Here is a 24,117-nt window from a genome sequence, read left to right on the forward strand (position 1 = left end):
AGTATTAATTATATTTTACATTCAGGATGTATAGCAAATGGCTTTTATTTCATTTGGATCATAATATTAATGACATAAATTGATATTGTGGAAAGATATATAAATAAATTCATAATACTAAATACAACAAAACAAGAATTCCCTTTTGTTGCAGTCATACTAGAGATTCTACTGAGGCTGCAGAATATATGTACATGCATCTGTATGATACAATGTGAAACAGTGAATAAAAGAGGCAAACAAACAGGGTAATTTTATTCCATTTATTTTCCTAATCTTACTTTTACTGTTTTCCTTTAAATTGATCTCTTTTTACAGTGAAATTATAATTCCCCAGTAACAATTAGGATTAGATCTTTAGGGGATCTTCAAAAATAATATACAGCTGTAACCAATACTGATATAATTTATACATTTATCTTTGAAAATAGGAATAACATTTACAATTTCTGTTTCTACAATATTCTCTTTTGATCCTCCCATTGTCACAATATGGCAAAGCCATGCACTACTCCAGTAGTGATGTTTGTGCCTTGAGCAAACGTTCTTTGGACACTGGAAGTGAGCGTGAGAGAAAAAAAAATAATCAAAAAAATGAGACTTCATATTTACAAAGTGTAGTTTTCATCATTATAACTTAACAAACGGACAGTCACGTGGTCAGTGCTTTCCCCAGGGCTCATCACGTTAGTTTGGAGGCAAAGTATGAGACACAGAGGCACAGTGTTTAGACTACCGGGCCAGTTGTTTCAGGGGCGAGCAGAGAGCTTGTGTTTTGAATACCAAAAGCAAATTGTGGACCTTGATCGATAAAGCATCGGTGTCTGTCTTTGGTCATTTTGGTGGCAGGGGGTCAGACTGGAGAGAGAGGATGTGGTTAAAGTGCATTCATGACAGTCCGCTCTGCTTAAAGGGAAAGTTTAAACAGATCTGTGGACTCGCTTACTGTTCAGTCACAAAGATTCCCAAACTTGCCGACAGAGCTGGACGCACTACGATATGAAGCAGGGGAGAGAATGGGGAGGGGGAGGGGCTGTGATATAGCCTGCTGGCGAGAGGTACAGGGCTATGTGTCGCAATGTTTCCCCTTAACTCAGGTAAGATCATTAGGATGTAAATGATTTACTAAAGTATAAGTTTGTGAAAAGCTCCAATCATGTGTCCAAACATGTGATGTGTGAGGGGTTACAAGAAGTGTGCACCACATAATCAGTGTGTCACCATGGCACCCGGCTGAGAATGAGGTGTCAAACAGGTGGACTGGCCCTTTAAGGTGTCACGTGACGTCAAAGCATATCAGAGCGAATGAGCCTGTCAATCAAAATGAGCGATTCAGTGATGTACAATACTGAGAATGAAGCTTCATGCAGTACCTGACTCCATCTGGGAAGACAGCAGAGGAGACCGCACAGGGCCATAGAGCCGAAGCCACAGCGCCCTCTAGTGGCCACTATGACATCAGCATTACGGGAGAGTGCAAAGGCCTCCACACGTGACCACAATCCAGCTTTCACTCACAAACTTAACAGCATAACTTTGCTTTAAACAATCCTCATAAATTCAAAAAAGAGCATTTGACGTTTTTCTCCCTGTGTGAATTCAAAAATACATCTTTTTTTTTTTTACAAACCTATTTCCAGCAGAACAGAAGCGATAACACCAAAGTGTGTGTTTGTGTCGTGTCCCCGTGTGAAAGGATGAATAAATATCTGCATGTGAGTCAAAACAACGGAAACCAAACAGATACTGTACACGCTACATGCTAGAGAAGGATACAGGCAGCTGTCTCACAGCAGAGAGACGAGGAGAGGACACCGTCTGTCCCCCGAGACTATAAAAATACCTAGAATCTAGAGTGTGAGTGTAGAAAAAATCTTTACAAGTTCATTTACATCCAAGGCCATTTTCCCACGGAGCGGCAGGTGAAGGGGAGCGGTGAGACGGACGCCTTTAAATCCATCCAGATGGCGGGAGAGACGCGTCCAAGTGTCCACGGGAAGTGTTGAGACATGTCTGCATGTCCTCCATGTAGGATTGAGATGAATGGAGAGAAAATAAAAGGAGGTGAGGGGAAAGAGCAGGTGTGTGTCCCCGTCCCTGCTCGGCGTTATTGCTACCCCGCGTCTCCATCTCTTCCGTTTCGGGTTTGGGGAAAAATGAGGAAAACTGGCCAACTGGGAATTCTCCCTTCAGCGTCGGAGCTCAGCCGAACTCCTGATGGGGCACGGAACAATAAATATGAAGAAGGGCGGCAGGGAATAATAATAACAATGATTCAGCTTTTTCTTCCACAGCTGCCACGTGTGTGTGTGTGTGTGTGTGTGTGTGTGTGTGTGTGTGTAGTCCCCGTGGCCTCCATCTTCACCTCCATACGGGCTTCATCTTCATCACATGATTTGATCCCTTTTCTTATCGACAAAAACATGAAGGAAATCAAAACAAAACTTAGTGCAAAGTACAATAATCTCTCACTTCATATACAGCGTTTTCCTCCGTTACCGTGACAACATTTCCACTTGTGCAGCAAAGGCGGTTTGTTTCTCCGGAATACTTTCACTCAGCAAGAGAACGCCGGGATCAGGCGCGTGGGGAACACACCGGGAAGGAGCGCTTCCCCCGTTCACCGCCCGACCCCTGGGACCCTGTTTCATCGTAAAAACTAGAAAATTGATGTGACGCAAAAAAAACATAACCGCCGCCATTTCCTGTCCCTGTAGCAACACAAAGAATGCAAAAGCACCTCACGCATTTGGGTCACGCCAACAAACTAACCCTAACACACACACACACGCACACACACACACACACACAAACCCTCAGGGCGTTACAAACGTCCCTCACGTGGGTTTTGGAGCGGGAGAGACGGTCAAACTGGGTTTTAAGGGACAGATCACGCCGTTAGTGTGACTTGTAGGCAGCACAGCAAACTTTAAAACCTCTTAAACGAAAGAGAAGGTCGGGAACCGGGGGGCGTGGTCTCGTTGCCGGGGGCCTGGTCTCGTCGCCGGGGCTTCATACGTGCGTCTAGAACACGACTCAGCCCGGGTCACAGCCCTTCCGTACAGATAACGAAGACTTTAACCGCCTTTCATTTGAGGCCTTTTGGGTCTAATTGTCAGTCGTTGTTTTCGGGGACGCAGGGAGGGTTTTGACCTCTGACCTGTGACCCCTTGCACACATTGAACACATCCATACCAGCAAACAGGGGAGGCTCAGGTCCCTCTAGCCACAAACATGGAAGTCACCAGAACCCAAGTGAATTCAGAAGGGCAAACACACACACACACACTCACTCATACACACTCACACACACACTCACACTCCCGCACAAGCACAAAATCAAAATAGCTTATTCTTCACAGACGGCCACAGACTGAGCTATAAATTAAAACCTTAAATTCTTCTTCTACTTGAGTGATTTCTCCTCCATGATGCCAGAATGATTTCCTTTCACTTCCTGCTCCAGTTTGTTTGTTTGTTTGTTTGTTAGTTTTGGTCCGAGCCGAGTCTTTCGTCTCGTTTGAGTCTTTGTCTTATTTGACCTCCAGGATCGAGGGGTTTGACTCCATGATGGCCACGATGATCTTGTCGATGTAGTCCTGCAGTCTGTAGTTGATCTCCTCCTGTTTGTGGATCGCCTCCATCAACTGGAACACACACACACACACACACACACACACACACACACAGAGTCAGACACCTCAAAGCTGATTGAACAGTGGGTGATGTTGTTGTTGTTGTAGACGATGCCCACCCACCTCAGAGCGCGACACAGAGTTGATCTCGGCCGCCAGGGAGTCGGAGAAGGAGGCGGACATAAGGTTCTTGGCCCCCTGGATGCTCAGGTTGATGATCTGACCGTTCAGCTCGTCGTTCTGCTCCTTCAGACTGCGGTTGTCCTGCGGAGGGTAAACTCAAGATGTTAATACTCAAGAAGCCGAGAGGAGGAAACCTAAGGAAGACTCCAGTGTGTGTGTGTGTGTGTGTGTGTGTTACCTGTTTGAGTCGCTTGATCTCCTGCTCCAGCTCGGCTTCTCGTGTTCGGGTCTGGTACTCCTGCAGCCCGGCGCCTGGCGTTCTCCCTCTCTTGGCCTCCGCCTCCAGTTTGTAGAGCTGCAGATGTTCCAGCTGCTTGCGTAGATCTTCGATCAGCTGCGACACAAACAGAGCAAAGAGTGTGAGCGATGGTGATGTGAATGTGGAGCTGTTGATCGGTGGAGTGGCGGCGTTCCCACCTCCTGCGTGTTCTCCTTCTCCTTGTGATTCTGGTGGCGCTCGTGGCTCAGCTTGTCTCCCATCTTCCTGCGCGACTCCGTCTCCTCCGTCAGCCGGTCGGACATGGCCTCCGTCTCGTCCTCCAGCTTCATCTTCTCCTGGTGACAAAAAGCGTAGAAGAGAGGAAACCGTGAGGACGGGGGAGAAAAGACGAGGAGGAAAACAGAACGTGGGAACGTCGGCAGCGGCGTTTCTTCTCACCTCCTCCAGTCTCTCGATGTTTGCTCGTAGGCAGGGGACGCAGGACCGGAGCTCGCTGTTCTCCTCGTCCAGCTGCTGCAGCCTGGGAAACAAACACAGAACCTTCACACGTATTCAACAAACACCTACAGCTGTGAGGAAACACAGCTGGAACACACATCTGCACCAATCTGTCAGCTGAGGACGACGACAAGGACTTCCAAGGGAAAACTACAGCGAGCTCAGGCCAGCAGGGGGCAGCGTGGAGCCTCTGACTAACTATTCACTCAGTCACCAGGCCTGTCCATTACTCACCGCTCCATTTAGCTCTCTGTGTACAACAACAACAAATGCTTGGGACAATCTGTAGCGATTCATATTCCCAAAGCAATTACTCCCAAAATGCCCGTTAAAGATTCCCGCTTCTCCTGACCTGGCCTGCAGGTTTTCCAGCTCCAGCCCTCTCTCCCTCTCCAGCTTGTTGAGGGCGTCTTTGTGGCGCCGCGTCTCCAGCTGCAGCTGCTCGTCGGCGAGGAGCTCCTGCTCCTTGAGCTGCTCCTCAAAGGCGTTGGCCCGGTGCACCAGCTGAAGGTTCTCCTGCCGCAGCCGGGCGTGCTGCTCCCCCGACGACTCCGACTCCTTCTCCAGCTCGGCCACGCGGCGTTCCAGGAGGAGCACCTTCACGGAGAGAGAGGGTTGAGAGGGTGAACTACAGCACGGCTCCTTCTTCCTTCTACGACTGCCTAGGTGCCTTTAAGCAAGGCGTCGGAACCTGAACCGTGTTATCTGACGGGTGTGTGTGTGTGGCTCTCTCACCTTGTCAGTGATGTCGTTGTCGGCGAGCTCCAGGATGTCCCGGGTCAGGTCGCTCATGGTGTCCAGAGTCATGGAGCTGTTCTGGAGGAGATGTCTGAAGAAGAGAGAAGAAGAAGAGAGAGAAGAGAGAGGAAGAGCGTCGTCAAGCGGAGCCGGCAACCACCAAAATCTGAGCCTCTCTCTGAAAGAAGTGCTGACCTTGCCACTTTCTTGCTGGACAGCCTCTTGCCGGCGCTGCAGGAGGAGACAGAACAACAGGAAAGATGGTCAGGAAGGAAGGACGGATAGAGGAAAGACACGAGGAGGCCCGGAGAGGGAACCAAGTGTGTGTCTGTGAGTGTGTGAGTGTGTGTGTGTGTGATTATGGGTTATTTGTCACGGCCCTCGCAGGTTCACCACAACATCACAACACAGCAGCCTGCACTTATCAGGACACTAATGAGCGACACTCTGGGATTAGCTTCATTACTGTTTACACACACACACACCGCTTCATCAAAGGGACATGTGTGTGTGTGTGTGTGTGTGTGTGTGTGTGAGAGAGAGTGTTACACAACTTCCTGTTTAATTCCAGGGTTTGTTCATCATAGATTTTTAAATTAGTCTCACCCAATCTGCAATTTTCTACACAGATAAGAAAGGAGGAGTGTGTGTGTGTGTGTATGTGTGTGTGTGTGTGTGTGTAGTGCAACAACACAATGACATGAATGCACTGGAATGAGCACAAACCAAACAAACACACACACACACTTACCTGATATAACTCAAGTTACATTTGCTGTTTCATGATCGTGTGTGTGTTCAGTTTGATAGATTGATGATGTATGAATGGTTGAATAGTTTGACACGAGCGATGACACGAACACGGAGCAGCAGCCGGTGAAATGTTCTGATCGAGGCCTTTCGTCGCTCTGCAACGGCTTACACACACACACACACACACACACACACACACTCCAGCCAGAGCGACGAGTCAAATGCTGAGACACTGCAAGTCACACACACACACAACAACACGCGGTGAGAGGAGTGAACAGATGAACGCATGACATGCCACACACACACACACACACACACACACACACACACACACACACACACACACACACACACACACACACACACACACACACACACACACACACACACACACACACACACACACACACACACACACGTGTCGCTCCTCCAACACAGCATGCGAGAGAGGAGAGTGTGTGTGTGCAATGGTCTAATCAACACTGCAACGCCAAACACATCCACAGGCGCATGATGGAGGCGGGGCGGGGCGGCGAGCGGCGCCTTTACCTCGTCATCTCGAGGTAATTGAGGCGGGTGGACAGATCCTCGAGACGACTGATCTGTTTGTGACACTGGCTACAGAAAAAGTCCAGCGCCTCCTCCCTGAGGAAGCTCTGAAAGCAGTCAGGGAGAGGAGCAGGAGCGCTGGAGAGAGGAGACAGAGGAGGAAGAGGAGGAGGAGGAGGAGGAGGGAGAGAAGGAGTGGTGAGTGACAGGATAAGAGAGGGGAGGAGGAGGACGGGACACCTCAAAGGGTTAATCAGTGAGGAGTGAGAGGGGAGGTGATACAGGTGGGGCAGTGTGTGTGTGTGTGTGTGTGTGTGTGTGTGTGTGTGTGTGTGTGTGTGTGCTCCCTCTGCAGCAGCGTCTCCTCAAACCACCTCTGCCGGCCGAGTCTTCATCCAGGGTGCAAGTCAGGTCGCAATTACGCAACAAACCTTGGCAGCGCTTCCTGTTTAAGTGGGCAGAAACGCTGCGCTGCTCGGTGAAGACAGAGTGTGTGTGTGTGTGTGTGTGTGTGTGTGTGTGTGTGTGTCGCCCGACAGTCACACATTCTTAAGACTCACTGCAGCGTGGAACCATTTTCTCTGGCTTGTGTGAGGAAGAGCGGGGAAATAATGCAACACTGTGTGCATCTGCAAGGGAGGGTTGTGGTGTGTGTGTGTGTGTGTGTGTGTGTGTGTGTGTGTGTGTGTGTGTGTGAGAGAGAGTGTATATGTGTGTGTGTGTGGGCGGCACTGCTACGAGCTGCTGTAATAAGAAACGATTGGCTAAAAACACACTGACGCACACACACACACACACACACACACACACACACACACACACACACACACACACACACACACACACACACACACACAGAGTGGGTGAAGTCTGTGGGCAGAGTTATTTCTGTGTGTGACCAGCGAGCACAACTTACATAAACCATGACGAATATCACACACACACACGCGCACACGCGCACACACACACACACACGTTTCCTACAGGTGTTTATCATGATGTCATATTAATTATTGACAGCGTTCAAACGAGGGGACCGACACTTACGACTCGTTTCTACACCAGCGCAGCCTAACCTCAGCTTCCTGTCAAGGGATTCATACATAATCCAGGGAGAGGAGGAGGAGGAGAAGAAGAGGAAGAGGAGGAGGAGGGGGGGGAGATGAAGGGCGAACCATCTTGTCTGTCATGTTTGATGCTGAGATACATTTCAAAGCCGTGGTTGAACCATAAAAGATTCCATCCTGCTCCCGATTCCTCAAAATGGCTGCATTCAGACGGCGCTCCAGATCACCCGGCGAGGGGATAATGAGCCGGAGCGCCGCTTTAAGGAATTCTCAATAATTCTGCGCTTCAGTTTATCTCCGGGCCTAGCAGGAAGAGGAGACGGGGGGATGGGGGAGGGGGCGTGGCTTCAGATAGAGCTTATCAACGCCTGACCTCAGAAGTCGCTCTTCAAAGGGAAAAACATCTCCAGTAAACGGCGCCGATCTAAGCCAGGAGACGGTTAACAGCGTCACACCTCTTATCAGGAGGAGGAGAAGAAGAAGAAGAAGAAGCTGTGATTTGACATTCGGGTGGAGAACTTTGATATTCCTGGAGCGCAACGCAGCCTGGGAGGCGTCTGCGTCTCCGTACGACTCCTCCCCCTTCCTCGCTGTTAACCTGTGACACTGTAACCTAAGATCAGAGGCGGTTTGTACCTGGGGGAGAGCAGCAGGGAGCCGTTGACCTGCTCTGGGGTTTGCAGGAAGGAGGGGTCGCCCAGCCCGACGCCGCCCTCGCCGCCCTCCACGCCGCTCTGCATCAGCAGCTCCGACGTGTTGCTCTCCCCGAAATCCTCAAAGTGCTCCTCCTCCCCGCCGATCACCGTCACCAGGGAGTGAGCGTGGAGCTCCGAGTTCAGGGAAAACCTAGAGAGGGAAGGAAGGAATGACTGGGTTACTGTTTCCACTTTCCACTTTGAGGGAGAGGTTTGGAGTACGGAGCTTTGTTTGCTTTGCCGCTGTTTGTTTACACAGCGGCGGGAGCGTTCATTTAGGAAACCACAGACGCCGCCAAACTAAGCCAGAGCATCTACTCTGACTCCTTCGTTGGGGGGAACATGTGACAGGGCAGCAGTCCATGTGTGTGTGTGTGTGATGGTGAATGTTACAGCGTTACAGGAAGTCAGGGAATAAACTCTTTGCTTTTCATCGGGCAGGAAAGCGGGAATGCTGAACCTTTCCTGTCGTCCTGTCTGATGTCTCACAGGCCGGTGCTGACACAGACCCTTACTCACAGGATGAGGACGGGACAATCAGCGTAAAAAGGCAAGCTTGCGTTTCTCACACACACACACACACACACACACACACACACTCGTGACGTGTTGCTTTGTGCTCGACAAGAACCACGCCGACTCAAACTACTGCAGCGGCACTTTGTCTTACTTCTAAAATTAGAAAACACTACACCACAGTAGCGATGTCGTCCAATCTAACAAAGAACCACCGATGATGTCATACTTATATTTATCACTAAATCCAGTTCATCCGTCTTAATTTACATTGTGAAAATAAAACCGGATTATCTACGAGTCCCGATCGCCTCCAACAACCTTCTGGATGACATCACCGTCCCATTCTGGAAGCTCTTACCCGTGACTCCGGCTCTGACTGGCCTCCCTGCTCAGCCCCATACTCCGATCGCCCGCAGAGAGAAACGCCCAGAGTGGAATCCTGAAGTGTCTCGGGTCACACTAATGGAAACTAACGACTCCGCTTGGACGCTCCGGCGGGTAAACGGTGTGTAAAGGTCCTAACCAGCTCCCGGTATACAGCATTCCCGTACGACTGAAGGAGGGGTCGAGGGCGGGTGGGTTCCTTAATCAGATTTCGGGGGGTTAAGCGAAGGCCAACGAGACGGTCCTGCTGACTGTCACAAGTGTGTGGAGACACTGGGGGAGGACAGACGGGGACAGGTAGAGGAGGGAGGGAGGGAAGGAGGGAAGGAGGGAGGAGGGAGGAGGGAGGAGGAGGCTAATCCTGTTCCTCTCTTAATCCCTCTGCACAGACTCCTTCAGTAAACACTTCAAACGCCTTCATAAGCTGCAGTCACCAGTATTCCCAGTCATTCCCTGTCGCTTTTTCACCAGGAAACAGAGAAAATCCTGGCAGTAAATCTGGATTGACTGTTAGGACGGATGTGAGGAGGTGAGGAGCTGAGTCGGCCCTGGGAAAGAAGAAAGACGCAGGAAGGAGAGGGGAAAAGAGGGAAAGGAACTGAAAAGAAAACAGCTAACTCGACATTTCCTAGAATTCAAGGCTCGGTCATGGACTGGGAAGTCCAAACAGGAGCGTGGGGGGAGAGGTGGGGGGGCAGGCCGAGCCACGCCATCCGTCATGGAGCCGGAGAGACAAGTCGCACAGTCAGCAGATAAGAGCCTCGGACCTCTGCACCCCTCCCCCCTCTGTGTTTGGCCTAAACACCTCCCAACTGTCACAACTCATACACCAGGAGCTCAACCTGCTCCGGCTCCATTTATACTCTGGAATGAGACATAAACACACCTCTGATCCTTCACTTTGCTCCTCAACGTCTCTGCTTTAGACACAAATATAGCAATAACATAGAACATCAACATCAAAGCGACCTTCACACCCGCCGTCAACAACTCGCTTAATAATCTTGATAGAGATGTGAGCCGAGCAGATGGATGAGCTGTGACCGGACCCGGAGCAGCGCCTGAGAGAATCCCTTATCACGCCGTCTGAACTCCACAAAGGGAAGACGGTTAAAGAAGTCCACTTATGTGAGATCTGACTTCTACTTGACTCACTCGACTCAGGGGAGAGAAGCGGCAGAAGTGTTGCTGTCTGTGTTGCCGTCTGTGTTTCGAGGCCTCGGCTCGCTTCACACTCAGCTCATCGCCGCAGAGTGGCGCGAAAGGGCGCAGAGTCGTGGTGCGTTCAGGTGCATCTGGCCATGACTTTCTATCCACTGACGTATCTGAGGGAATCTAAGGCCTCAGTTTAATCTGCCTGTCTGCCTGCTGACCCACATAGACCCCGAGCAGTCCCTGATCCAGGGCCGGGGCGGGCAGAACTCCTAAACCACGTGATCGCCACCGAGGATCAGCGCAGGACGACGCTGAGCTGAAGATTTAACACACATTTACAGTAAGGATTGTAGCCGGCGGCGATAAGGAGGAGGATTATAACGATTATATTGATCTGATTCAGGAGGGAAGCGGTTTCCCGCTAAACTCGGCTCTCTGCGGCTCAACCAACGCACCCAGAAGATGTGTGTGTGTGTAGGTGAGTGTGTGTGTGTGTGTGTGAAGCCGACGAGACGTTGGCGGAACACTGACCTGTTGCTGGCGTCGTCGGGGTCGTGCAGCGTGGCCTCGATGCCGCTGTCCGTCTCCACCTCCTCGTGCATCTCGGGGGGCACGAGGGCGCCCGTGTCCTCATCGGTGAAGGTCTCACACTCGCTGTAGGTGCTTTCAGAGCCCAGGTAGGCGCTGTCCGTCACCTCATTTTGCTGCAGCGGCCGAGAGAGAGAGAGAGAGAGAGAGAGAGAGAGAGAGGGAGAGAGAGAATACAAACCACCGTCAAACAGGTGAAACAGCAGCGTGGACAGATGTTAGACGTCTCCTCAGATACGTCCTTGTCCACTCTGGAGTAGGAACCATCTCGTCTTCGTGGGGCGAAAGGTGCGATGACTCAAACAGCCGTTACAAAGACGCTCTGTTTGGAACGATGGTGTGCGTGTGCCAGTCACAACCAAACAACCAAACAAACTCCTGCAGTACAAACAAGCTTCAGAGGCTTCAGAGGCTCAGCTGCCGGCCTTCAGGTGGACGATCCCAGCCAAACCTGCTCCATCAACACCTCCTCCCTGGGCCCAGCGGCGGAGGGAACGGGAACGCGGACACGCTGGGGACTTTTCCACTTACGAAATGTACAAATCCTCAACATTAAAGCCCAAGTTGGAGCGAAGCAGCACATACCGGCGGGCGAGGAGGAGGAGGAGGAGGAGGAGGAGGAGGAAGAGCTGGTGGAGCCAGAGGAGCCGGGCCTAGAGGGCTGACCAGCGTGCCCAGAACCATGCTCTCTGCTCGGGGTCCAGGTGACAGGACGTCTGTCAGTCGGCCCCCCCTGCTCGTGCTTCCTCAGCTCTGGCTCACACACACACACAAACAAGCTCACATGGAAAAACAGCGAAAAGCGCCTGGTTGAGTTCCGCTGGGCGGTCCGAGGGGCGGAGACGAGAGTCCAAAGAGCAGCGGAGACGTCAGCTGGAACTCTCAATCAGTGACTGCCAGTCAGGCCTCCAAGCGTTCAAACGGCTACCAGATCATCTGAACCAGTCTTTAATCTCTCCGGCTCCGGTCCCAGAGCGAGTGTGACACAATAAATCATTAAGCCGTGTTCCATAACGCTGCAGTGCAGTGAATGAGGCCTATACATCACAACAAGACGCCATAACTGTCAGGCTGTGCGGCCAAATGAGAAGAAGGTGAGGTGACGGCCGGGCTGAGAGGGAGAGCAACGACTAAACCAACACGCCCCCTCGTGAACCGTCTGTACATAAACGACGTGACGCTCAGTAAATGAGGGTTTGGACGGGACGCCGCGTCACGGCCGCCTCACCTCGGCTGTTTTCACAGCAAACAGGGTGAGAACAGCGGCGCCATTGAGAGAGAGAGGGAGCCTTTACTGCCAGGAAGCCCAGGAGGGAAAAACAAGGACACCAGGTGCTGCGTCTGCCTCACACACCCGCTAACTTCAGCCAGAGTTCAGTCAACAGTCGCTACGGCAACAGGGAGTTTTGGTTTGTCGTGTAGGAAACACACAAACAAGACGGTGGCTCAGATTCACAACAATCCTCCTGCACACACACACACACACACACACACACACAGATGCATTATTGGTTTTGTTGTCGTCATTCGGAATTCTGGGGAATTAATTTTCACCTCCGCTGCGCTCGAGACACAAATGCCGAGAACAATAACAAACAACCTCAACGGGCACAACAAAGACTTCTCTGTATTGCAAACAGCAACACACACACACACACAAACATGCTCCCACACACACACACACACACACGCTCCCACACACACACATCGAATCCTTTCAACCTGTATAATAGCGTTCTCCACCTTTGTTGAGGTTTTTCAGCAGTCTCTCACACACACACACACACACACACACACACACACACACACACACACACACACACACACACACACACACACACACACACACACACACACACACACACACACACACACACACACACACACACACACACACACACACACACACACACACACACACACACACAGCCTTACAAAGCTTCTCCTTAGATTTGGTGTCAACAAAACACACGCCGGCCTATCAGGCTCCACTTTTATTGCCGTCCTGTCTGTAAGCTGATCCCACGCAGCGCTCACACCCGGAGCATTACTCATCCCTGTGAGCAGGAAGCCGTTCAGCACAGCTCAGGCCTGCAGAAACCTTCCTGCACTTACCCGGCGCTCCAGGCGGGGGGCGCTGACACTGCAGTTTCCAGCGCTCCCGCTCACCGCTCCTCGATTACAGAGAGAGAGAGAGACGTTTCAACAATGACAGTTAAATATACAAGAGAGGCAGGAATCCCAAAAATGCCGACCGCGACTCAGAAAACATAATTCCACACACATGTAAGAGCTCATGTCCCGCTCCAAACTATTTCGATATTTGTCAAAGGCGGAGTGAGAGCGCGGAAGCCCGCCAGATGCAATTTGGAGGCTGCCAGACCGCCGTGTTCAGTCTGTGGAATATTCACAGAGTGGTAATGATAGCTCCGCACGCCCGCCTGCAGGACGACAGCGGGAAGAGCCGGAGTGCACGGGGAGGTCAAGCCTGTGACCTCTTACACTGTGCTCCTGTGTGTGTGTGTGTGTGTGTGTGTGTGTGTGTGTGTGTGTGTGTGTGTGTGTGTGTGTGTGTGTCGTGGAGAAACCGAGGCCTATAATGTGTGTCTCTCTCCGGGCGTCCTCACCTCGTCGTATTCCTCCGTGCAGCCCACCGCTCCGTCCCCCGGGCTGTAGTGGACGCCGTACAGCTGCAGGTCCGGACCTGCGTGGACGGGAGAGGAGACAAAGGAGGGCGACGGTTAATGTGTGCAGGACAAAACACATTCAGTCAACTGGAAAAGGAGGTTAAGTAAACATACGGACCGGGCTCCAGCGCCACTGCACATGTAAACACACACACACACAGAGGCGTTCAAGGCTCAGCAAAGAAGAAGAAGCACCTGAAGTAAATCTACATATAAATGACATCATAGATACACGTTTTCATCCCTGGTTGCACATTTAAGCTCGCCTCTATTCCAAGCATAAGGTCTGACACAAGTGGAATATTCTGCAGCTCGTTTTATCTTCATGTAGCAGAGGAATAAAGTCAGTGTTGTTCTCAGTGTTTGTCAAACAGTGATCCATCAGCTCTAATGTGTTTGCCCTAGGATGTAATCAGCACATTTAGGCGTGTGTGTGTGTGTGTATGTGTGTGTGTGTGTGTGTGTGTGTCCTTGCTGCTGTCACAGTTTGGCATACGCACAGTCAGCGCTCTGCGACAGTAAACATTATGTAACTTTCCTCACTCCCCTATCAGGTGTCATGTGATAGAAGAAGGTGCGGGGCCAAGCAGCACGATTAAAACCCGGAGTCAGAAGCGGCCCGGATCTCATTCTTCGTGTGTTGGAAGCACCTGCAGACGAGCCGGGGGGGGGCGAAACCCGAGCCAGAGCGAAACGAGCCGGAGTCCCGTCGGCCACCGCGGCGCTCGTGTGTCTGGTAAACAGAGTTGTGAATAGAATGGAACACAAACACGGCCCCGGGACCCTGGCTGCTCCCTGCTTCCACCGCACTTATGTAACTCTCCTCTTCCTCCTCCTCCTCCTCCTCCTCCTCCACGGTTCAGCCTCTTTGAAGTGAGAGACGCTCGTTTCTGTTTGGGATACCGAACGCCTGATCTCCGGCTGTCCAGAGGTCACGGAGCTCAGAGTCCTGTTCGGTTTGTGTTGTTCCAGACATGCCAGACACACACACACACACACAGCAAGGGGGACAAAGAGTTCCCACAGCCTGCAGGCCCGTCTTTATGAAGAGGTACAGTTGTAGGAGAGAGAGAGAGAGAGAGGGAGAGGGAAGGAGGGAGAGGGGGCGTTTACACTGAACGTACTGAGCTGGAATAGCAGGTTTTTGCGGTCTGATTCCAGTAAGAGTGGAGGAAGTGGCGGGGGCACACGGCGTGACCTTGGGACGGTGGGTGGGAAAACAATCGTTGAGCTGGGGGGGAAAACTGAATCCTGCCCTCACAGACTGACAGGAATTCTGTCGTCGGCGTGCGAGTGGCCGAGGAAGTTACAGCCCGGCTCTGATCTTCACACACCGATGGGAAACCCGTTCATTTTCCACACTGACGCGGGGGAAAGAGGAGGACGAGGGCGGCGAGGGAGGGACGGAGACGAGCAACACGATACGAGGCGACTACACGCCAGGTCACGGCGGTCAAATGACACAATTTACACACAGGTGTCGGTCATTTCAGACACATCTGACGCCGTCCAGTAACATGAACTAGATCTGGACTCTTCTGGGATGTAGTTGATGATGAGTATGATGATGATGGTGATGTCCTGCTGCCCTTCATTACAGCCTCCTGTGTGTCAATCAAGCAGGACGGAACACAGCATTCACTTCAACACACAACCACTGAACGATCCACGATTGACAAAGGTTGGAGCTCTCGTTTTAATTAAGAGAATAAATCTATTTAAGGACAGAACGATGCAAATAAGTCAAAGGGAATAAAACAAAAAACAAAGGGAAGAGAAAGAGAAAGAGAAAGAGAGAGAGAGAAGAGAGTAAATTATTTAGGTGAATAGGACTCTGGGTAGAGAGCCACACTCCCGCTCTGAAAGCTTTGCCAAGCAGCCCGTGTGTGTGTGTGTGTGTGTGTGTGTGTGTGTGTGTGTGTGTGTGTGTGTGTGTGTGTGTGTGTGTGTGCATCTAATGCTCTCCAGTGCATCACTTATTCATGGAGAGAGAAACCAGAGCTGTGCAACCCAGAAAGCGAGAGAGAGGGCGGGCGAGAGAGAGAGAGAGAGAGAGAGAGAGAGAGAGAGAGCGAGAGAGAGTACTACTAATCCATAAACAGGCCGGATTGGAGCCACAGGCAGGAGTATTTTGGTGATGTCAGAGCAAACAGAATGTTAAACGTCCCAAAAAACTCTTTGTAATGATGTCAGTGAACGCCTCGGGGTGTCAGCTGTGACAATGATGTCAGCAGAGGAGCCTGGTGTGGGGGAACGGGGTGTAGATTTGGAAGTTTTGATTTCCTTTAGAAGGCTGAGGTGAAGCAAAGGGGCGAAGGCGTGAGGAAGAGTAACGGAGGTTTACAGTCCAGCGGCGAAGGATTTGGGTCAGACTTCTTCTTCCTCTTCCTCTTCCATCCCACATCCCTACACCTCAGCTGAGCAGGGCCGTGTTGACGGCGCTATTTAACAGCGTGGGGTGGGGGGAGGGATGTAATGAAAAGATGGAGCCAGATGCTGGAATGTGCTGCTGAGGCGTTCTGTGCGGCAGAATTAGGTTAATGTCAGACTAGCCCGGACAGAAATAGAAACAAACTCTGTGTCAGCGTCTCCACAGACTGTGAGACGAGGGGAATGTGGCAAATAACATGGAGATCGATACAAAGGAAGCAAACACAGAGGACACAGGGGGGCGGAGGGCAGGGAGACTCACCTCCATTGCTGATTGCGGAGATTCCACGGTGGAAATCCTCAAAGCTGATCACTCCCAAGCCGCTGGGATCCAGGAACTTGGTCAGATCCTTCACCTGGAACACACAGAGCAGCAGACGTCACACAGGAACGCCATCAAAGCTTCAGTCAATCATAATCTCATACTTTCATTAATGATGTAATGGGGAAAGTCTGGGGTCAGAGCTTTGACTCGTCCCTGAGTCTAAGCTGAGGATGTCCTCGCAGCCTCTCGGGGTCGTTTCAGTCTCGTGGCGTTTTTTACTGCAGATTTACCAGAAGCAATAAAAGAAAACAAAGATCTGCGGCCTCGTGAAGGAAATGAACTTTAGCAGACGTCATGTATTTGTGATCTTTACTGCAGGCAGAACAACACAGTGTTTACAGAGGCTTTACAGAGGGTTCAGAGCGGGGCAGCTGAGCTTTACTACCGCCTATAAAATGTAGAAGAAGAACACAGAACACGATTGGATCTTTTTTTAAATCAATAAAACATCCGACCCTTAAACTCGGCACGGATCAAACTCACATTCCTAACATGAACACGAAGCGTTCGGCGCACAGAAACGCTCTGAGTCGGCACTCCAGGGATGAATCGGTTACGTAAGAGTCTCTGCGTACATCCTTACATATACACCCCCCCCCCCCCTCAGCTGGTAACCTGGCAACAAGAGGCGGCCTGGGCGAGATGTGCGCTCTGTATCGGCGACACCTTCACCTCCACATCCTCCAGCTTTGAGTCAAACCGCCAGGCCTCACGCTCGCGCCCGCATCCCGGCCCGACTGACAGCGGCGCCGGGAGACGAGGAACCCAAAGTGGTACATGGCACGATTACACCAACCCGTCATTACGCTGTAGTTTCAGGCGTGGATCGCCGACTGAATTAGCTGGGAAAGAGCCTGACAGGCCGGCGGGTGAGGTTCCTGTGGTCGTGTGTGTGTGAGTGTGTGTGTGTGCTTCACAATGAGGAACGTGGTGATTTTCCCTGAGCCTCTCCTTCCTCCTCAGGCCTCCTCTCTGTTGTTCTCTGATCTTGTTTATATCTCAGTTACACGCAGAGGCAGCAGCTGATCTGCTTAAGGAGAAGCTGAGCTCCGACTCGGGAGATTGAGGAATGATGAAATTGCAACTGAAACCGGGAAACGACCCCATCGACCCCCCGCCAGGCTCCTGAATTGCGTTTGGTGAATGAAACCCAGCTGGGTTCTGACGCCGGTGGCACTTTGAAGACGCCAGGTTTTGAAATTCTGGGCCGTTGTCGAGTTTGTCGCTCTGCACAGGAAACGCTTCTCTGCTCTGTGCTGCCGCTCACCGACACCTTCACTCTGCTCTGTGAGGTGAGAAAACCAGAGGCGTGATCCTGCCTGTGTGTGTGTGTGTGTGTGTGTGGGAGGGGGGTCTAAACTGTCACCGTGCGCCTGATCCAGATGACAGAAACTATTTTGGTCTTTCCAATGCTGCTGAACAAAATCTGTCAGCCTGCACATGTTTACACTTGTGATTGAATACATAATTGATGATAATTATGAGTTACTGTCACTCTGTAGAGGTCGTTACCCGGGTGACGATTATAAACCACCGCAAATACTTCAACCCTAATGGAGAAATGGGCCAGACCACACACTCCATGTGGGCGGAGCTTCAGAAATACAACCTTTGCTTACTTTGGGGTTCCACAGACCTCAGACATGCACGCACACACACACGCACACGCACACACACACACACACACACACACACACACACCCTTTATGAGGTGCAGGAAAAGCTCAACCAAGTTTTCCTATTCACTTCTCAAATCAAATTCTGAATCACTTCCTGCTGTGAAAACATTTTGTCACACTGCTTTCCGACGCTCACGGTGGCGTGTGTGTGTGTGTGTGTGTGTGTGTGTGTGTGAGATGGAGGCGAGGAGCGGAGGAAAGTTTCTGCAGCGTGACAGCTCTGTCATTTCCACTGCCTGGCTGAGCGGCGGATGCTCGGCGGTTTTTTCTGTTTCCTCTCTTTGTGTCTAATCAGCGCGGGGTCACGCCTGGCTGCACCCACACAGGCCGCCGCTGTGCACACCCCCCCTCAAGTAGAAAAAACACCCCTGGGTGAGACGCTTTCCTGCCCTGCGGTGGGGCAGGGGGGTTTCACGACACACACATACCGACCCCGAGCTCGTTACTTGTAATGAGACGGGGAGCAGCAGAGGTGCAGTGATCTTTAGAGAGAGAATACAAACGCTCCAAAGTGAAGAGGGGAGTGGGGACGGGGGTCAGGGGACGGGACATTCCATTGTGGATTAGAGGGGCAGAACATAAAAGCAAAGGGGCAAAGGGAGGGAGGGTCTGGCCAAAGACAGAAGAGCCGCCGCCACAAAGCGCTCCAGCACCGAGGCTTTGTGCAGAATCAGGGTCAAAACCCATGAATGGAGCTTCCAAAGACGCTGCACAGTCACTGAAACAGCAACCGGGGCCTCTGCTGTCGCCAGACTGCAGGACGCTAACCTTTGAGAACCGTTCAGGGTCTCAGCACCCTCACACTCAAACAGCAGATGGTTTCCTGTCACTCTCAACTCCATAACATCCAAACTACATTAAAGCTTAGAGCCTTTTCAGATCATTTCCCTAAACACGATGAACTCTGATGCCTGGAGGTAAATCCTGTATATTCAGGGGCCTTATTCAAAGTATACACACAGTAATGCTCAGTGTGTGTGTGTGTGTGTGTGTGTGTGTGTGTGTGTGTGTGTGTGAGAGAGAGAACACGTCAATCCACATCAGCGACGTTCATCCTGGAATTATTCCGGAGAAGAGATTTGCATGCTTATTGTAACAACAGCGGCTGAACGCTTCTGACAAGCATGCAAATGTATAAGAAGCGCACACCTACACACACGTACACACACACACGTACACACACACACCTGCACACAGCTCCAGTTTAACTACCAGATGTGCTTTCCTGGGAAATGCTTATTGTATCTCTAAGTCACCCTCAGTCGTATAAATCCTGTTAATGAACCTCCTGTGTTCTGAGTTCTCCACCTTGAGTCTCGACCCAAACCTCCACTCGGGTGCCTCATGTTGTGTTTCCTGGCCTGCGTATGAATCAGTAAGAGTTGCAGTCGTGCAGAGGTGGAGGCTACTCAAACACTTTTTATCTTCCAGGCCGCAGCACAGAAACACATCAGCACTGAGCTTATTCAAATATGAAGCCTGCGTCTGCGTGTTGTCTCATCTGATACGGAGAGACGGGACGGGACAATCTGTCCGCTGTGGACAGAAACAAACCCATGACTTCAAACACCTGTGGACGCCTCGTTAGATTCAACCAAACTCCCCCTCCCCCTCCCCCCCGGCTGATCCTTGAGTTGCGCTCATGAACGCCAGCTCAATCGTTACACGCATTACATGAAATTCCTCAAATTCTGGAGATAATGCCGTCTCCTGCTTAGAGACGGGAGACAGACGCGCCGGAGCTTTCCGTCCGTCTGTCTCCCAGCGTGAGAAGGACGGGAACCTGAGAGGCGTTTTGCTGAAAGGAACGCAAAACAACTCTGGGAAATCTGATATCCAATACGTGAGAGAGAGAGAGAGAAGTAACCAATCTGCACAATCTGGTTAGCAGGCCGGGCCGGGAATCTGGGAAAGGAAAGTCCTGGAGCGTTACAACAACATGGAATACCACCAAAGCAAACCTGCACCTAAACTGGGATCGATTCAGCCGGTGGTGTAAATGTATCACTTTTAGCGTTCCCTAGCAACAATACGAGCTGGAATTGAGACACAACTGCCTGACAAATAGCCGTAGCGCCGTGTTAATCCGGGAAAACAAAGTCCCGGCAGCGCTGGTGGACGGCCCCCATCCCATGAAGACCCTCTGACTCAGGAAAAACACATTCTACTCTTAATCCTTCAAAATTCCCCCGTCTGGGAGCCACAGATACCTGCGGCGGGGCGGATCAGGGGGCAACAAGAGGCCGAACGAACAAACCACAGAGCCGGAAATGTTGTTTTTGGGCACCGAGGGGCCGGAATGAAACAAAACGATCCTTCAAAAACGGGAGCGGAGGGCGTGTTTGGCGGAATTCTACCAGTTAGGCAACATTAAACATTTGCATCGGGGCCTTTTTACTGTTATTTGCAAATGGTGTGATAGCTCTGGTTGGTTGAGGTAAACATTTGCAGAGGCACAGGAGAGGAAGCTGCTGATGAATGGTGACATGTTTCAGATGGTGTGTGTGTGTGTGTGTGTGTGTGAGCGGGTGGAGGGGACTGGGGGGGGGGGCGGAGGGGGAGAAGGGTGGAGTGGGACGCCTCGGCTTATCCTCCAACCGCATGATATGCTAATGGGATAATGGCTGTTAGTCATTTGACATATGGCGCCGTGCCAAGCCAGAGCTGACGAATCAGAAGATACAGATAACACGAGCGACACAGAGCAACTCGAGCATCGGTTTCATGATTCTTTCCAGTTTCAACCAAAATCATGACCCAGTACGTTGCCAGGTTGTTTCAAAGTCAGAGAAACATCAACACAATGAGAGGATTTAACACATTTTGGGACAAAACAGTGACAGAAATGCTTGAAAACGTCCGGAGAGCGACCATCAGTCCAGATTACTACTACAGCTTCATCCTCTAAACTCATTTACACCAATATCTGAGTTTCTAAATAGATTCTGTCCCATTAGCAGCTTGGAACGCTGAAAGCTGAGCGACCTCAGCCGGGTGCATTTCAGATGGTGATGTCATTAAGCAGCTTTTACAGGAATGGAAATCAATAATAAAGCATTTGAGAATATGGAGCTGGACGTCTGTGTTACCCCCAAGCCTCCTACACAAAAAAAAGCAGCGTTAGTGAAGCAGGTCTCACCTGATCGGCCCCATAGGCAGCGGCAAACTCCATAAACTCCTCGATGCGAACGAAGCCGTCTCCGTCTTGGTCTAAAGCGTCAAACACGGTTTTCAGTGGCGAGACGTCTTCTTGTTGCGAGGTGGAGGTCGAGACCACAGGCAGGGAGTCGTCCGCCGCCATCTCAGAGAGGGGAAGGCTCTCCTCAGTGTGCACGCTAGTCCACCCGGGCTCAGGAGAGCAACTGCCCGACTCCTGGACGGGAAACTCAAAAGGAGCCGCTTTGAGGCCGTCCGGCTCTTCCGGCCGGTTTGCGTCCGTCGAGGCCTCCTCGTCCCTCTGTCCCGTTTGCGGATGAGGAGAGCTTTGGTTGTGGACGCCCTCCGACGGCGTCAGGTCCAACGTTTCCCTATCGTGGACCTCGTCTGTGGGGAAGCCCAGATCCAAAGCCATCTCCTCGTTCCTTTGATGTTCGGCTTCAGAACAAATCCTGCCTTCCATCAAATCCTGAGACTCATTATCCGCAGAGCAAGTGGCAGTGGGAACGTCGCCCTGGAAGAAGGCATCTTCAGGCAGAGGCACTGTCACTGATGAAGACTCAGCTGACAAACCTGCTGTGAGTGAGTCATCCTCACCTAAACGCTCTGCAGTCAAAGTGTTTACATCAGGAGCCCCTTCATGATCCCACTCCGGCTCCTTTGTTGGGAAATCTACTGAGGGAAGAGGAACGGGACTGGCAGGACACAGGCTCAGACAGTTAGCACAGTCGGGAACGTCTGAATCCAACAAAGGCACGGATCCTTCTTCCGAACGCTCAGGTGATGTGCTGAGATGGTTACGCTCAGGTAAACCTGGCAGGGTAGTGTTACTGCCAACGGACAGATCAGTCACTGGATCTAGGAATAAACCTTTGTCCCCGGTCTCAGGTGACAAAGACTCCCCGCCCTGTGAGGGAGGGAGGCCCGCGTCGTCGTCCACCTGCTCTTCACTGACACCCTGTGGGTCTGAAGACTCCAGGAGGACACAAGAGGGCGGCTGTTCGTGGGAGAGGTCCACCAAAAAAATGGAGGTTCCTGTTTCTGTCTCAGAGTTCCTGTCAGAAATGAGGTCTTCCTGTCCCCTGAGACTTGTGTCCTCCAGAGGGGCGTCCTCTGTCAGACTCAGCGGGTCAGGAGCAGAGTTTTCCCCACCTTTGTCCGTGAGGTTGAGGGAAAACAACCACGTCAGTGCGCTGTCACTAATATCATCGTATCCATCCGACTGATCTACGTTAGTCAATTCCTCTGGGTCGTTACCATGACGAGGACTTTGGGGACAAGAGGACACGTCTTGCTCCAGCAGTACATCCCCTCCCGAGTAATCAGAGCCATTTGTAAGGCCGTCCAAGTTTAAGGGCTCGTCCTCCTCAATCTGTCGAAGTGTATTTTCCCGGTCAACATCTTGGAAGTGGAAACCTGTCGGACCGCCGCTGTTTTGACACAAACCGCCCCCGTCGTCTGCATCCAGGGTGTGAAATCCGAGGGGAAAGGGCTGGTCTGCGGCCCAGGCTGAACGCCCCAACGGGCCGGACAGACCTGTTTGTTCCATTGATGTCAGCCTGTTTCCCTTTAAAAAGCTGGAGAAAGCTAAAGCTTCCTTACCAAAAGACCCAGCTGATCACTTTAGCTGTCATGACTTCACATGGCACAGGAGATATTCACTGTAATCCTGAAAACACAAACACATGACTCCTACCATCACTGTTTCACTCCTTATGTGTATAAAATATTGATTTTAAAGGTCCAACAAGAGCTTAGATGAACCAAAACTGTGACCTAGACTCCAAATGTTAGACTCACTCATGTCGCTCTGTGTCATGGCTGCTCCTCCTCTCCCAAATGTTCCAGCATGAACACCTCCAATGTCAACATGCTCCCACTCCCGGTGCCTGAGAGCTGGAGAATGCGGCGGAATAACACCTCAAACCCGGCAACACTTCAGCTCATAAACCACTTAAAGACCAACAACAACAAACTCAAATCAATAGTAGCCGGTGTTTGTCAACATTAGCTGCTTTGGCTAATTGTATTCCATGTTACCGCGGGATTAAAAGAGGAGATGTCGCTGCCTCCCGTCGCTCAAACCCGAATTGACCTAAAGCGGAGACGTCAGAATGATGTCATAATACCGTGGTTTGCAGATTAAACACCGTGTGGTAGATTATTATTAATCTGTGGCGGCGTTATCTCCTCCTTCCAGCATCCCTCTTATCCGCTGCCATTGGCCGGGAACGCTGCTAGCTCGCTACCTAGCCAAATTAGCTTATTAGCCTGCTAACCCAACAGACAGCAAACATCTTGTTATCCTGCGTGACGTGACGAGAAATGTCAAATACGCGTTCGCTCGATTTGAGGCGGAATTGGAAGAATTTCTCGCCTCCCTCCGGCAGCTCGGCGTCTCGGTGTGTTTTTCCCGGTGTTTTCCCGACGACAATCCACCTGTGTCAGTCACCGAACAGGCCGAGCGACGGTCGAGGCGACACCGTTCATTCCTCCGCACAAATCTCCGCTTCTTCTCCGGTGGAAAGATGCGCGTCTATCCTCCGCGTCTGTCCCCGCGTCTGTCCCCGCGATGATGCCAGCGTTGGTGTTAGAAACAAGCCGTCAGATCCATCCGTCCGCCGGTGTTGATCACAGACGCCGAAAGCTCTCGCATCAGCATCAGCAGCGTCCCATCCTCCTCCTCCTTTTCCTCCTCCTCCTCCTCTTCGCTCCTCACCCTCCTCCTCCAGCCGCATACACTCCGCTGACGTTTCACGCAAGCGTAGAAAATAACCCGCAGTATCCGAGGCTCGTTATAGCCGCGATTTGGCAGCTGTGATCGATACTTGTGTATTAAATCTCATTCATATA

General features: G+C 51.4%; 2 protein-coding genes across 3 annotated transcripts in view; one reads left to right on the top strand and one right to left on the bottom strand.

Moving 5' to 3' along the window:
• The window catches only part of LOC143002207 (myosin phosphatase Rho interacting protein), a 203,029-nt gene that overhangs the window by 129,541 nt on the left and 49,371 nt on the right, over positions 1 to 24,117 (top strand). The gene's annotated exons all lie outside the window — the stretch shown is intronic.
• rab11fip3 (RAB11 family interacting protein 3 (class II)) lies at positions 250 to 23,945 on the bottom strand. Of its 2 annotated transcripts, XM_076151730.1 has the most exons (14): positions 23,065 to 23,945; positions 21,248 to 22,933; positions 16,367 to 16,460; positions 13,615 to 13,691; positions 10,931 to 11,103; positions 8,283 to 8,492; positions 5,470 to 5,505; positions 5,272 to 5,365; positions 4,889 to 5,133; positions 4,477 to 4,558; positions 4,236 to 4,373; positions 3,997 to 4,152; positions 3,759 to 3,899; positions 250 to 3,647 (listed from the first exon to the last, which is right to left on the bottom strand). In XM_076151730.1, exons 2-14 carry the CDS (start codon positions 22,811 to 22,813, stop codon positions 3,534 to 3,536), a joined length of 3,126 nt encoding a protein of 1,041 aa, XP_076007845.1. In that variant the 5' UTR covers positions 22,814 to 22,933; positions 23,065 to 23,945; the 3' UTR covers positions 250 to 3,533. The 2 variants fall into 2 exon arrangements, with proteins under 2 accessions (XP_076007845.1, XP_076007846.1); XM_076151731.1 differs by having other exon boundaries at positions 21,248 to 23,945.

This window comes from Genypterus blacodes, unplaced genomic scaffold (genome assembly GCF_046128005.1).
Source record: "Genypterus blacodes isolate CSIRO-AG114 ecotype Tasmania unplaced genomic scaffold, CSIRO-AGI_Gbla_v1 ptg000055l_1, whole genome shotgun sequence".
NCBI classification, from domain to species: domain Eukaryota; kingdom Metazoa; phylum Chordata; class Actinopteri; order Ophidiiformes; family Ophidiidae; genus Genypterus; species Genypterus blacodes.